The sequence below is a fragment of the Myxocyprinus asiaticus genome, chromosome 31 (assembly GCF_019703515.2).
Source record: "Myxocyprinus asiaticus isolate MX2 ecotype Aquarium Trade chromosome 31, UBuf_Myxa_2, whole genome shotgun sequence".
Classification (NCBI taxonomy): Eukaryota; Metazoa; Chordata; class Actinopteri; order Cypriniformes; family Catostomidae; genus Myxocyprinus; species Myxocyprinus asiaticus.
In genome coordinates, this window is record NC_059374.1 from 9,821,348 (window position 1) to 9,837,272 (window position 15,925).

General features: G+C 38.3%; 1 protein-coding gene across 1 annotated transcript; it reads right to left on the reverse strand.

The window, feature by feature from the left end:
* Window positions 1-4,351: 4,351 nt before the first annotated feature.
* LOC127422008 (G-protein coupled receptor 171-like) lies at window positions 4,352-10,817 on the reverse strand. The gene is made up of 2 exons (XM_051665313.1): window positions 10,696-10,817; window positions 4,352-6,735 (listed from the first exon to the last, which is right to left on the reverse strand). The coding sequence occupies exon 2, from the start codon at window positions 6,395-6,397 to the stop codon at window positions 5,447-5,449; it is 951 nt and encodes a 316-aa protein (XP_051521273.1). The 5' UTR covers window positions 6,398-6,735; window positions 10,696-10,817; the 3' UTR covers window positions 4,352-5,446.
* Window positions 10,818-15,925: the final 5,108 nt, after the last annotated feature.

Genomic DNA, 15,925 nt, shown 5'->3' on the forward strand with positions numbered 1-15,925 from the left:
TCAGAGAGGTAAAAGGCTTGAAGACGGATGCAGAAGTTGCTCTTTTTCTTCTCCATAGGTGGGTAACATAAATTTTGCTATCTTTCCCTGAACCCATATATGCTGTTGTTGTGATGTTAGATTTAGTAGCAGGAGAGTTGTGAGTGTCTGGAGCTGGTGTGTGTAAAACCATCTCGTCTTCTCTGCAAGTTATATTAGCAGCAGCATCTTAATGAATTTGGGGGACAGAGCTTCCAAAGGAACACTGAAGGGAGGGGTGTGTTTTTCTTGGCAGTTGAGTTCGAATATCAACAGTGTTTCTCAGGAATCGCTGAGTGCTGTGAGTGCACCTTTAACCGCTAAGATCAATCGTTATTGGGGAAAGGGGGCTCTGTAATTTACCTCACTAATATTTGTTTAAAAATATTATTTTTTAAATATTTGACCTAATTAACTACATATTTACATTTTGTTTTACAAAAATGTTGTGTAGAACAATCAATGTTTTATGGAATCGGCCCGAAGCTATAAGTGACACCAAGCCAGAGCTGGCCCGAGTTATGTAACTATGTACGGTTAATAAATGTTACCTTTTAAAATTGATATTCAGCTTAAATGTTCTCTTGCATTTTAATTATTATTTATAATACATACATAATACATTTGTACAAATCTATATAACCATCGCATGAAGAACATTTTACAAACATATAAGTGTTTACATGTGCATGAAAAAATTAATTAGGACATTAGGCCCATATACTGTAAATATGCATGAAAGACAACTTTTCATGTTTGTCCTGCAGGTGTCTGCATAAGTCTAAGTGATTGCGATGCTCTTTGCACTGTACGAGTGCTCCAGAGCACTCGTAAATCTACAAGCATTTTCAAGTACTACTTAAGTTATGATGGCTTTTGGGAAACGGGCCGCAAAACAAAGATAAGATGGATTCTAAACATAAGATGGATTCTGTGATCTACTTAGGCTTATGATGCTTTTGGGAAATGAGGCCTAGGATTATTTGAATCATCCATTGAAGGGAGGAAAAAGAGGAGGAGGAAGAGAGTGAATGAATCACTCATTGCACACTCTTACCCTAATCTCCTTTGTTAACCATATTTTAATTATTTATTTTGGCCTATTTAAGTTTTAAACTGCAGGGTCACATATGTCTTCTGAGCAAATTTGTTCAATAAGAACATATCTTTCTGTTGCCATTACAATTCTGTTTATCAAAGAAGGCCAATAAAATGTTATACTGTATTATGTTTAATGTAAATTTAGATCTATCTTTAGACCTAATTTAGACCTATCACGTCGCATGCACAGACTGTGGAGACTGCCTCTTGATTTCAATGCGATTTTTTCAACACTTTTTTATCCTGCAAAACAGTGTACAATGGCTTTCCAATGATAAAAGATGCGAGAACAATACGTTCAATACGCTACTAACGTTCAATTTAGAGCTTTGAGAAACCCAGCCCGAGCATCACCCACGCCGAGCGGGACTGCGAACATCTTTCTGGTTCTTTCTCCTGAATATATTCAATTCCTACATAACCGCTGCAGTGTCCGGATCCCAATAATAACTTGATGCTGATGTGCCAAAAGATAACAAAGGGTTGCTAAATCCTAAACTAAAGTATGATTTAACAAAATCATCCACATTCATTTCTTGCATTGATGAAGCTGCTGGCTCAGCATTCTATCGTTGTGATAATGACATGCTGTTTCTCATAATTTTGATTTTATTCTCAAAATATTCAGACTTTAATCTTGTAGTGCTATGACTTTATTCTTGTAATTTTGACTTTATTCTCAAAATATTACAACTTTAATCTCATAGTGCTACGACTTTATTCTTGTAATTTTGACTTTATTCTCAAAATATTACTTCTTTAATCTAGTAATTTTTACTGTATTCTCAAAATATTATAACTTTATTCTCCATGTTTCACCATGGCACTTATACACCGTCGTACCTCTTGACATTACATCTATATCAACATTTGTGAGGTTTATCAGAATAGTTAAGGTTAATTAATCAAATTTTGTTTCATTAGAAAAAAGTGGTCTTGATTGTGACATTATATCCTATTATGCTGGATATTAAAGATCTATTTATGTCTATTTGTTAATGCGGGATTTGTGGACACAGTAATGTATTTAGTTCCCTATCTGTCACTCACTCGACGTTGAGTGCTCGAGACTAGGAGCCGCGGAGGGCTCGGGACTAGGAGCTGCGGAAGGCGTGGAGTTAGGAGCTGTGGATGAGAGTGCAGGGGGAAACTGGGGAACGACCTCCATGGTCGTGAGCACTGGCAGTGACTGGGGAACGACCTCCATTGTCGTGAACACTGGCAGCAACTGGGGAATGACCTCCGTGGTCGTGAGCACTAGCAGTGACTGGGGAATGACCTCTGTGGTTGTGAGCACTGGCAGCGACCGGGGAACGACCTCCGTGGTCGTGAGCACTGGCAGCGACCGAGGAATGACCTCCGTGGTCGTGAGCACTAGCAGTGACCGGGGAACGACCTCCGTGGTCGTGAACATAGGCAGAGACTGGGGAACGACCTCCATTGTCGTGAACACTGGCAGCGACTGGGGAATGACCTCTGTGGTCGTGAGCACTAGCAGTGACTGGGGAACGACCTCCATGGTCGTGAGCACTGGCAGTGACTGGGGAACGACCTCCATTGTCGTGAACACTGGCAGCGACTGGGGAATGACCTCCGTGGTCGTGAGCACTAGCAGTGACTGGGGAACGACCTCTGTGGTTGTGAGCACTGGCAGCGACCGGGGAACGACCTCCGTGGTCGTGAGCACTGGCAGCGACCGAGGAATGACCTCCGTGGTCGTGAGTACTGGCAGTGACCGGGGAACGACCTCCGTGGTCGTGAACATAGGCAGAGACTGGGGAACAACCCTCGTGATCGTGAACATGGGCAGAGACTGGGAAGGTGTACTTTTCCTTCTCCTCCTTTTCAGGACAGCTGGAAGCGTTGTTACGGGAATGGTCGAGGCCACAGGCTTAGGCTCTGGGACTGTTGAGGCTACAGGCATTGGCCCTGGGACAGTCGAAGCTACAGGCACTGGCTCTGGGACGGTCGAGGCTACAGGTATTGGCCCTGGGACAGTCGAGGCTACAGACATTGGCACTGGCTTGTTAACCGTGGCAGGCATGGGCTCTGGCTCATTCACCGTGGCAGGCATGGGCACTGGCTCATTCACCGTGGCAGGCATGGGAGCTGGTTGTGGCCCGGGGTTCCCGCCATAATTCTCAGTGTACGGGGAAATGTATGGAGAGGAGTTACCTTGGAGACATGGGCCATGGAAGGTTAGGAGACAGGGGCCGTGGAAGGCTTGGAGACAGGAGTCGTGGAAGGCTGGAGGACCCATCGGAGGCATCAGTTCCTTCAGTGCACTATTCAGACCAGCTCTGAAGAAAACGACCAGAGAGTGGTCATCACAGTGCACCAGATTTGCTAGATTGAGAAACTCATGCACATGATCCTCAACTGGACGGTCTCCTTGTTCAAGGAGGAGGATTCTTACTGCCGTTATGTCCATTTATTTGGTCAGGATGGTTCGTGGAGAGGAAAAGAGGAGACATAGGATCAGCTCTCAAGCTTTTAATAAGGAGACTCTGGAGTGGAACTAATTTCATACAAGGAGATAATCAAGGAAAACATGCTGGAGTGGAACAAACATCATACATGGAATTAGTCAAGGAAACATGCTGGAGAGGAACAAATACCTTACTAAACATAACAATGTAACTATTCAAGAACTGACACACACCGCCAGTTCACGTAACACAGTTCAGCCAGTTGTGGCGTTTCGTACAGGGACCCCTAGTGTCACTATATTGACACAACGTCGAGTGAGTGACAGATAGGGAATGTCCTGGTTACTTGCATAACCTCCGTTCCCTGATGGAGGGAACGAGATGTTGTGTCCCTCCTGCCACAATGCTGAACTACTCGCTGAAATGGCCAAAACAGGAGGGTACTTATACAAGAAGGTGCTGATGAGGGAATGCAGAACAGGTGAGGAGGATTGGAAACAGATGGCAGTGATGAGGGCAGTGCATTTTGGGAAATGTAGTTGGAGAAAACTGAAGACATAGGACAAAAAACCATTACAAAATAAGAGTCAATGGAACAGAACAGTGAATAACTGTAACACGGATAAGATGCCCTTGTATTCAGTTATTTCTCTCCACTCCATCCTTGTGCATATGGGATCTGATTTGTCTTTGTAGCTGCTTTAAGGCTGCAATTCTAATGTGTTTAAATTATTTTTGTAATAGAGGTAGTATACCAAGAATAAGGTACTACATGCAGGTATACTACCCCTTACAGTGTTCAGTGGACCATGTTGATTAACAGTTATAAATAACATGACCTAACCAAGCCAGTTCAATAGCCCAGCATAAATATTTAAGCTTTTCTGCTCATAATTATTGTTATTTTTTCTTTATATATGGGAATGTCCAATTTATGATGTACGTATAAATAATTGTCTAGCTCAGGTTATGATTAATAAGCAGTGGGTGTCATTGGCAAGCAGTGGGATTAATAAGGCTTTTTTGACTCACAGTCATACCAACAGAGGCATGACTCACAGCAAATTGTGACTCTTTGTAAGCACAAATGACCTCTCTTTCATGCATTTCTGGGAATAATGAGGTAACCTGAAATACAACCAAAAAGGTGATTAACACAAATCAAGGGATTTAGAAAAATAAGACAAATAACTTTGGAAACAATGTTTTATTCAACGTTGCTTTATTTTTTTAATTAAGAGTTTTTAAAGAGATTTGTGAATCATAATGATTTATTTTTTCATTAGAAATGTTAATTTAATTCGTAGGTGAGTAATGCAATTTATACTAATAATTTCCCACAGCATCTCAATGCTTACAGTATAAATAACAACAGAAATGAATTGTATAAACACCTTTGAGCTATAATCAGTCCGTCTTCTATATCTGTATAGCCAGAGGAGAACTGCAGCTCCCCAAGCTGAATCTGGTTTCTTCCATGTTTTTTCTTTTTCTTTTTTCTTTCCCACCACTAGCTAACATCCTATGGCATTTTTGTTCTTTGCCACTGTTGCCTTTTGCTTGCTCACTGGGGGCTTAAAGACAAAAACATTAAGGCAAGGTTTTTCAATTAAGCTGTTCACTGGGGACATTTAATACGTTATAGATACTGCAGTATGATTTTCTGTAAAGCTGCTCTGAAAAGCGCTATTCAAATAAAAATGATGACTTGAATATGACTTCTGAAGTCTTAGTCATGTAAGAAGGCATGGAGTGTCTGTTTTAAAATATGTTTTGAACCATTTTTGTCCACAGGTTTATTTGCACTCTCTTTTTCCCCAGACATTTCCAGGCTTCAACTTGGTTGGATTTCTTGCTGTTCCTAAATGATCCATTTTTCAATTTTCCAATGGAAAGTTTTACTCTGGGTCAGAGTTTGGAACACTGTGTCTGTTTGAGAAGGCCTTTGTGACTTGATGTCTGAATCCATGACAGATAACAAAGTACAGCACTGGATCAAAGCATAGGTGTAAGATGGAGAGGAGTAGAGTAGACTCTTTGGCCAGGAACAGACTCTTCTTCAAACTGCAATCAGTGATAAATTCTATCTGCGTAAATGTGTATGGCATACGCACAGCATGGTATGGCACAAAGCAAACCACGTAAGCCAAGGTCACCAGTGCAATATTTATGAAGGCATGCCGGGGACTCGCTTGGTCCTCAAGTTCTGATTCATGTCGACCCCAAAGCTGCTTCAAAACCAAGCCATTGGACAGAAGCACAGCTGCAGAGGCATTGAAGAATATAGCCATGCCCAAAAATACAGACAGTGCATGCCAGTGCTTGCCCAAATCCTCTTTCAGGTTAGAGCAGGTTAGTTGATGTTTGTCTGGAAGGTTGCCTTTAATAAGAATGGCCATGTTGGGCACATTGATGAAGAGCACAAGGAACCAGACCACTGCTGACATCAGGACCGCGAAGCCCACCTCTTGCAGTCGGAGCAGTTTTGAGCTGCGAGTGATCTGGAGGTAGCGCTGAACACTAATGAATGATAGAAAGATGATGGAAGCATACATGTTGATGTAGATGAGTGGCGCACTCACTTGGCAGTGAAAAATGGTCAAACTCAGAGACTCATTACCCAGATTTTTTGCAATCTTGACAGGAAGGGCCAGCATGAGGAGGAAGTCAGATGTCAGAAGATTGATCAGGTAAACATTGATGCACATCTTCGCGCTCTGGCTGGTTATGAAGGCCCACAATGCTACCAGGCTGGTAGCCATGCCAATCAAGAAGATGAGGATGTAGAGCGTGGCAAAGGGCACCATGTTGACGTTGATCACACAGATGCTAGTATTTGGATTCCTCATTATTGAATTTGAGAAACTTGTAGATTCTAATTGTATGTGATCTGTGTCTTCAAGTCCTAAATAAATCAAGGAAGTCAAAGAAAGATAAAGAAATCAAATAATTGAGTTTTAGTTCTCCTTTATTTCCATGTGACTACCTATGAACTCTTAGCTTCTGTTAGACCACTGATAATAATTAAAGTTCATTTGACCGAGTTTTGTCTTTCATGTCACCAGAAAGACTGTCAAAGGAGGAAGTGGTAAATCCCCTTTTCATGTGCAAAAAGCATTTTCCTGTTCCGCTCGCTAAAGCATGTCGTCACAAATCAGCATGAGATAGAAAATGCCAAGGAGAAATCCTAGAAAGAGACAGAAAAAAAATTTAAATAAACATTTTTACTTGCAATTCCTTTGCCACCAACAATACTAAGCATTGAAAATCTTAGGCTGGTATAAATAAAGTGTTAATGTCTAGTTTGTATCAAGGCATCTTATCATCTGCTGAAGTGAACTGCATGAGCATACTTATCTCTTATAATCTTATTCAGAGTACTAATGTTTAGCACACTAAAAATGTACCTAAAAATGTGCTTCATGTAGCAATATGTAAATTAACTGTATTTATTGAAGTCAAAATTTTTATTTTAAATGTCTGAATCAACCTGAATACATAAAGCTACGTACACCAACAAAATACAAGGGTTAAATAGCGAAGTAAGAAAAAGCTCCTTATATCCTGACATTGTTGGCTACTCTCTAATAATAAAAACATTGTGTTTTATAATAAGGCTGTCAATTTAACACGTTCATTTAGTGTGATTAATTACATGAAATATAATAATCACGCCACTGTAATAATGAATCTTCCTACCAACAGAGCAATTCAAGCTTAAAGTGCAGTCTCCGTGTTTTTGCGATTTTCACTCAGCAGGAGGCGGTAAGCACAGCTTCAGCTGTACAGGCAACTTACGACAACAAAAGCTGTTCAAAGACAGCACAAAGAAGAAACAGAGTGCAGAGGCGCATTTTTATTAGAAATATCAAACTACATTTAACTCGACACAGTGTGCTAACAACGCAGGGCCAGGGCCGTAGCAGGGAATTCTGGGCCCCCTGACTATATATTGCTCTGGGCCCCTTTCCTATTAAAATAATACAGTTTTGAATTTGTTGTGGGCCCTCCTGTTCCTTTGGGCCCCTAAAATCATTACCACCTTTCACCCCACTAGCTACGGCCCTGTCAATGGCTATTGAAAACAAGTGAGACATGACCCAACCACAATAAGATGCACCAAAAGCGTCAGCCTAACACGTGTACAAATTGATAACTCAATCGTAAAATAGATTGATGTGGACTGTTGACAGGTGATGAACTAGGTGATGTTCAAATGATATAAATCAAGCAATATATTGACTTCAAAAGGCACTTTTTGTATTATATTTATCATTATTTGTATTATTTTATTTTGAGTTATCTTTATTTTGGGGGGCCTTTTTCAGCAAACATGGATATATGCGAGTAATTTAGATTGACAGCCCTAGTTTATGACATAAATATAGACCCCCTGGCAACAACCAATATTATTAATGGTCCAAAAAGTCCACTGTTGGTCTGCTAACAGTTTTTTAGTATTAACCACAACATCAATATCAGGCAAAAGGTGGAAGATGGAACTTGAAAGATCTACAACAATTTTGCATATGTACGGTTCTCAAACAGATATACAAATACAATATAACCTGCTTGGTTTTGATCTGGGCCAATCAGTTTAACATTGAGCCCAACACTAGTGACTAACCAACTGACCAGTAAAAATCATACAGTGCTGTAAAATATTATTTGCCCCCATCCTGATTTATTCTGTTTTTGTGTATATCACAAACTAAATTGTTTCAAAAATTCAAACAAAATCTAACATAAAACAAAGACAATCTGAGTAAACACAAAATACAGTTTTAAATGATAATGTTATTTATTGAAGTAAAAAAATTATCCAGTACCAACAGGGCCTGTGTGAAAATGTATTTGACACTTAGTTACTAAATCTCCAAATCTATAAAACTGCATTCATAATGGGGTTCAGCTGGACTAGACACACCCAGACCTGATTACTGCCAGCCCTGTTCAATCAAAGCAACACCTAATTAGAACTTTTTCAGCAGCATGAAGTTGGCTAAAAGGTCTCACACAGCAGCATACTATGCCAAGATCGAAAGAAATTCCGGAAATGATAAGGAAAATGGTGATTGAAATACATCAGTTTGGGAAGGGTTACAAAGCTATTTCAAAGGCTCTGGAACTCCAAAGAACCACAGTGAGAGCCATTATCTCCAAATGGAGAAAACTTGGCACAGTAGTGAACCTTCCCAGAAGTGGCCGACCTTCTAAAATTCCTCCAAGAGCACAGCGACAACTCATCCAGGAAGTCAAGGACATCATCCAAGGAACTGCAGGCCTCTCGCATCAATTAAGGTCACTGTTCATGACTCCACTATCAGAAAGTCACTGGGCAAAAACACCATCCATGGAAGTGTGGTGAGGTGAATCCACTGCTAGCCCAGAAGAACATTAAGGCTCGTCTGAATTTTGCCAAAACACACCTTGATGATCCTCAAATCTTTTGGGAGAATGTTCTGTGGACTGATGAGTCGAAAGTGGAACTGTTTGGAAGACAGGGGTCCCATTACATCTGGTGTAAATCAAACACATAACTCCACAAAAAGGACATCATACCTACGGAATGCATGGTGGTGGTAGTGTGATGGTGTGGGAATTCTTTGCTGCTTCAGGGCTAGGGCGACTTGCAATAATTGAGGGAAACATGAATTCTGCTCACTACCAGAAAATCCTAAAGAAGAACGTCCGGTCATCAGTCCGAGTGTTGAAGATCAAGCGCAACTGGATTATGCAGCAAGACAATGATCTGTGCACAGGAGTAAGTCCACCTCTGAATGGCTCAAAAGAAGCAAAATTAAAGTTTTGGAGTGGCCTAGTAAAAGTCCTGACTTCAGCCCGATTGAGATGCTGTGGCAGGACCTTAAATGGGCAGTTCATGCTCGAAAACCCTCCAGTGTGGCTGGACCAAAGCAGTTCTGCAAAGAAGAGTGGGCCAAAATTCCACCATAGCATTGTAAAAGACTGATTTCCAGTTATCGGTGGCATTTGGTTGCAGTTGTTGCTGCTAAAGGTGGCAGAACTAGCTATTAAGTTTAAGGCGGCAGTTAGTTTTTCACATAGGTGATATAGGTGTTGGATAATTTTATTTAACTGTATTTTGTGTTCACTCAGGTTGCATTTGTTTTATGTTATATCTCATTTGAAGATCTAAAACAATTTAGTATGAAAAATACACAAAAATAGAAGAAATCAGTACTTTTTCACAACACTGTACATATAATATCTGTTCCTCAACACATTTATACTGGATTACAATGAATTGACAAAAGTCCTTTCTATTTATGTGCATACTACCAGTGGCTCCCAAGTTGCATCTTCAACTTCATATTATATCAGCTAATTGTAAATCTTGGGAAAGGTGCTATATAAATAAAACATATTATTATTATCACAAATATGGAAAATATTGATGAGAAAACCCTCAAACAAAGTGCATACATGGGAAATGAGAAAGTAATTGGTCAGTAATAGTTCCAAAAAAAAAGAAACCGATACAAGTAGTATTGTGTTTGTATACGTGCCATTATATTTGTATTTGATATCTTGATATAGACAATATTAGCATTTTCATTAATTAAAAATGACAAATCAGGATGGTTTTACCAGAGTTACCTTCAAAAGTTACCCAGCTAACCTGATGATACATTATTCATGCTTTAACAGTGTTATTTTTTGCATATTGTTCTGGGCATTCACGGAGTGAGCAATGCGGCTCACACACAAGCATGCACGGAAAGAGAGAGTGTGCACACATGAAAGAAGAAACATATACAATATATTAGGTAAAGCAGGATAAAATTAAACTGATATTCTGATAAAAAAAAAAAAATAAACACCAAAATGATTCTCATGTTTTTATACTAGAAGCTCCATGTGCAATGTCATTATGTTAATATACCCATACTTGGAAATAAAAATATGATGACACTGATACCAAATACAAGTATGTACACCCCAGTATCTGCCTGATTAGAGTACTTCCAAGTAGTTTTATCTCTAATTTTATGTCTTCTAAGTAAACAACAAAGACTAAAACAAGCATAACTTTCCCTACATACAACTGATTCTCAGATGCTTCATGTCTCATACAGGAAGGAACAGACACATGGTGCTTCATGATAGCATTGTAAAGTGCACTTACCACATCACCACATATTGAGATCCTGCTCTCTAGCTGTACCTTATTCAAACAATCCAGACTATAGCTACTGAGATACTTGCTCTCAGAGTCTCTCCATTGGCTCCACTACATTACAAATCCTGTTTCCTCGTCTTGGGGTTTGGTCTTAATCAGCCAATGGAGGGAAAGCATTCACCAACACTCAATGTAGTGCAATGACGCAGTGGAAATGTGAACTTTCCAAATTCTATGCCTCTAGACAACCACAAACCATCAGTCTATAAGGCCTTATCTTGTTTGCATGCACTCCCTGTTCATTCAGTTCCTTATTTGAGAGGCAGCATGGTGGTTTTGGCTTTCCGTTCGATGAGTTAAGGATTAAAGCTGCTTTTTTTGTGCCAGTGCTCAGCTGTATCACAGAACAATAGTGTCATAAGAGAGTTTGTATCCTCTTAAACTCTTATTGAGCTCTAATTTGTATGACATTCATTCTTGCCCAATTGCAAAAAACTAATACACTAAAGTTGTGGTAACGAACTCTAGAGTCAAAATGTAATCTTTAAATAGACCGATTTCAGTCTGGTTTGCTTTGCATACATGATGAACATTCAAATATGGTTCCAAGAGCTGAATTACACCAAATATTGTTTGAATTTCATTTTGTTTACAGTGCAAAAAGTGGTAACCTGCAATTGTTACCTTAAGAAGCTAATTGTACCTGATATAACCCTTAAAATGTGATTGGTTGGTGTAATGTTTTTAGGTTGATTTAAACATAAAAAAAAAAAAAAAAAAATATATATATATATATATATATATATATATATATATATATATATATATATATATATATATATATTAACTTAAATTAGGCGTTACAACATGATATTTTTGTTTGTTTTTTTCAGTGTATTATCAATGCAATCTGCTTTAATAATTAAATAAATTCAATGTTGTCACCCTTTTTCAGTTTTCAAAGCCTTCTAAGGGAAAACTGGGCTTTGTGTATGTTTAACATTTCCGTATTTATTGTGATGGGTCATTCATGAACGATTCGTTCATTTTGAACAAATCTTAAATACAACTTGGGAATAATGAGTACACGTGACAGCCGCAAAGGCTCTGTACTGGAAACAGAAATTATTTTATACTCCTAACCTTCCTTAAATACAAGTGGTTAGTTAGGTTTTATTTTTGCCCTAATAGTTACACAAAGCATTTCTGGTCTCAAATTTGAGCTTATTCATTTGCAGTTTATAACTTTGTAAATATTTATGTCATAATAGTTCTGTTACATAACCTTGAATTTGGTAATAAAGTAAAACTTTATCTGTATGATGGGAAAAATAACATTCATAAAGCAAGGTGCTTTAAACTGAAGCCTTAAATTGAAGCCCAGTCCTAAACTGTTTATAATGGATTTACAAATTATCTTACTTTATATTTATATTTATATTACTACAAAATCTATGAGGAAACTCCATATTATTGACTTGATGATTTAATTGATTTTTGATAAATTGTCATTTATTTTTCCTTCAAGATGCATCCCCTTGTTTTATGATTTATGTCCTTCTTATGTCCTTGGTCTTTAGACCCAAATCAAGTATGGCTTACAGAATTTCCCTTTGAATTTACTGATAGTCATTTAAGACCATTTTACTTCAATTTTACACTTGGCAGAGAATATCTTGTAAAGCACTTCCTGCATTAAATACATAAAAATAATACATTATGACAATTCAACTTACTTTAAATGTAAATTAAACTAAACTTTAAATGTCACACTAACAGGGAATGATCATGATACAAGCAACTGCAACACACTAAACTGTAAAAGAAAAATTAATGAAAGACCAGTAATTATCACTCATGAAAGAATTGTTTGTCTTTTATGCTGAGCCTAGTAGAGGTCACGTGACAAATGAACAAAAGACACAACCTGCATCCTAATCAGCACCCTATACACCCTAAATAGTATCCGAGATTAGAATTAGGGTGTTCCAAATAAAATGTAGAAATGAGTGTCCCAAAGTTGCCCGGATTGTCTAATATTTCTGGTAGATTTCCGATATGTGGATCAGTGAACACTTTTTTGGCTAATATTGCCCACAATCCCTTGCTCGACGGAAGAGGAGTTTGACCGTTCGCTTCAGAACCATAATTGTCATATATATAAAACTACATGCATGGCGGTGAGACCGATGCCAGTTTATTATGTTTTTACAACATAAAATCAACATAAAACGTAATGTAAGTTTAGTTGAATGCTGTGAAAAGAAATTACTTTGTTCTTGCTGTAGGACGAAGATGCCAATCGGCTTATTAAATTGTGCCTAAATAAATCAATGAAAAATAGCTGAGGTCTTATTATTTCAGGGACTGTTATAATGATGTAAACAGTGTGTGACGCCGCACAATGTCACTCAGGTGTTCTATCTTTCTGACTTGGTATAACATTCAAGTTAAGTAGATAATCCTGGATTTTTTTCTTTAGTTGATGATAAAAGTCACGGCCCGTATTCACAAAGATTTTTATCTTACCACTAGGAGTTCTACAAAGAGTTCCTAGTTAAGAGTTTTTGCTTAAAATATGTTCGCAAAACTGCTAAGAACAAGTTTTATTAAGGAAATCTTAATGTTAGAGTAAGGCAGAGTTGACCTCGTTGCTGTGGATGGCATCACGTTCTATGAGCGCACTCTCTTTAATTGCCAAAATTGATTGGTAACAAAGTGCTTTTCAAGGCAAGTTAGTCCACTCGGCGGCCATCTTTGGAACGCTCCCGGGCAGATATTTTGTGTGGATATAAGTGGCATGAAAATACAGCTTCTATCTACTTGAATGGGGATAGACCGAAATCTCCAAAACGGTTGGTCAAGATTACGATCAAAGAACATATTTCAAATGAGCAGTAAAATATGACAACAATGTTATAGTACATTGTGTTTCTTTACCTCAGAGCATGCTAAAAAAACGAAATTTTCCTGGCTGGTATAGCTTATGTGCATGCGCACTCTGAAGTTGATTGACAGGCGGTGTCTGTATCTAAAAGGTGACTGGCTCTTTTACCTGTAAGGCGGGACTTCCTGTTCTACATCTGTCATATTGGGCATTCCAGTTTCTCCCATTCATTTTAATACAAGTGCTCCGTCTTGGGCTAAATAGTCTTTGTTGGTAGATAGGGAAGCACAACTTCTCATAGACAGATAGTGGATATATACTGTGTATATGTGTATGTGTATATATATATATATATATATATATATATATATATATATATATATATATATACAGTGGTGGCCAAAAATATTGGCACCCTTGGTAAATATGAGAAAAGAAGGCTGAGAAAAACATATCCTTATTGTTTAATCCTTTTGGTCTTTCATTAAAAATATTCACAAAAATCTATCCTCAAATAGATATCAAAAACAATTGCAAACACAACAAAAGTTTTATCAAAAAACAAATATTTTTGTCAAATATATATGTGGCACCCTTTTATTCAATACTTTGTGCAACCTCCCTTTGCCAAGAGAAAAGCTTCTCCAGTAATGCTTAATGAGGTTGGAGAACACATGGCAAGTGATCTGAGACCATACAGAATCTCTCCAGATCCTTTAAATTCAGAGGTCCATGCTGATGGACTCTCCTCTTTAGTTCACCACACAGGTTTTCTATGAGGTTCAGGTCAGGGGACTTGGATGGCCATGGCAGAACCTTGATTTTGTGGTCAGTGAACTATTTTTGTGTTGATTTTGATATGTGTTTTGTCCTGCTGGAATATCCAACCACAACCCATTTTAAGCTTTCTGACAGAGGCAATCAGGTTTTGATTTTTTAGCTGTTGGTATTTGATAGAGTCCATGATGCCATGTATCCAAACAAGATGTCCAGGACCTCTGGCATAATAACAGCCCCACAACATTAAAGATCCACTACCATATTTAACCGTGGGCATGAGGCACTTTTTCATATGGCTGCCTCTCTGTGTGCACCAAACTCATCTCTGGTGTTTACTGCCAAAAGCTCTATTTTTGTTTCATCTGACCAAAGAACCCAGTCCCATTTGAAGTTCCAGTAGTGTCTGGCAAACTGAAGACAGTCGAGTTTGTCATTGGATGAGAGCAGAGGCTTTTTTCTTGGAACCCTCCCAAACAACTTGTTTTGAACTAGGTGATGTCTGATTGTAGTTTTGGAGACTTTCTGACCCCAAGACCCAACTAATTCCAGCAATTCTCCAGCTGTGATCCTTGGAGAATTTTTGGCCACTCGAACCATCCTCCTCACTGTGCATGGAGACACACATCCTCTTTCATGCCGATTCATAACATCTCCAGTTGATTGGCACTTCTTAGTTATTTCCATGATAGTGGAAATGGGTATTTTCAATGCTTTAGCTATTTTCTTATAGCGACTTCCCATTTTGTGAAGCTCAACAAGCTATTATACCCATGTGAAACAGGAAGTCATGGCTAAACAATTTCATGTTCCTTGTCACCCAGGTGTACTAAAAAATGGAAAATATGAATGGGAATATACTTCAGATATATTTTACTCATAAGAATTTCAAGGGGTGCCAATAATTGTGGAAAACGTGTTTTGGAGAAAAATATTTATTTAATTATTAGATTTTTCCCCCCTTTCAAATAGTTTATTTCAATAAAAATTTCGATTTTTGTGGATATTTTTAATGAAAGATCAAAAGGATAAACAATAAAGGCATATTTTTCACAGCCTTCTTTGCTCATATTTATCAAGGGTGCCAATATTTTCGGCCACAACTGTATGTGTGTGTATATATATATATATATATATACACACACACACACACACACACACACACACACACACACACATACACACTGGTGGCCAAAAGTTTGAAATAATGTACAGATTTTGCTGTTTCAGAAGGAAATTGGTACTTTAAGTCACCAAAGTGGCATTCAACTGATCACAAAGTATAGTCAGGACATTACTGACATAAAAAACAGCACCATCAAAAACAAAAAAGTATTTTTTAATCTAGACAGGCTCCATTTCCAGCAGCCATCACTCCAATACCTTATCCTTGTGTAATCATGCTAAATTGCTAATTTGGTACTAGAAAATCACTTGCCATTATATCAAACACAGCTGAAAGCTATTTGGTTCGTTAAATGAAGCTTAACGTTGTCTTTGTGTTTGTTTTTGAGTTGCCACAGTATGCAATAGATTGGCATGTCTTAAGGTCAATATTAGATAAAAAATGGC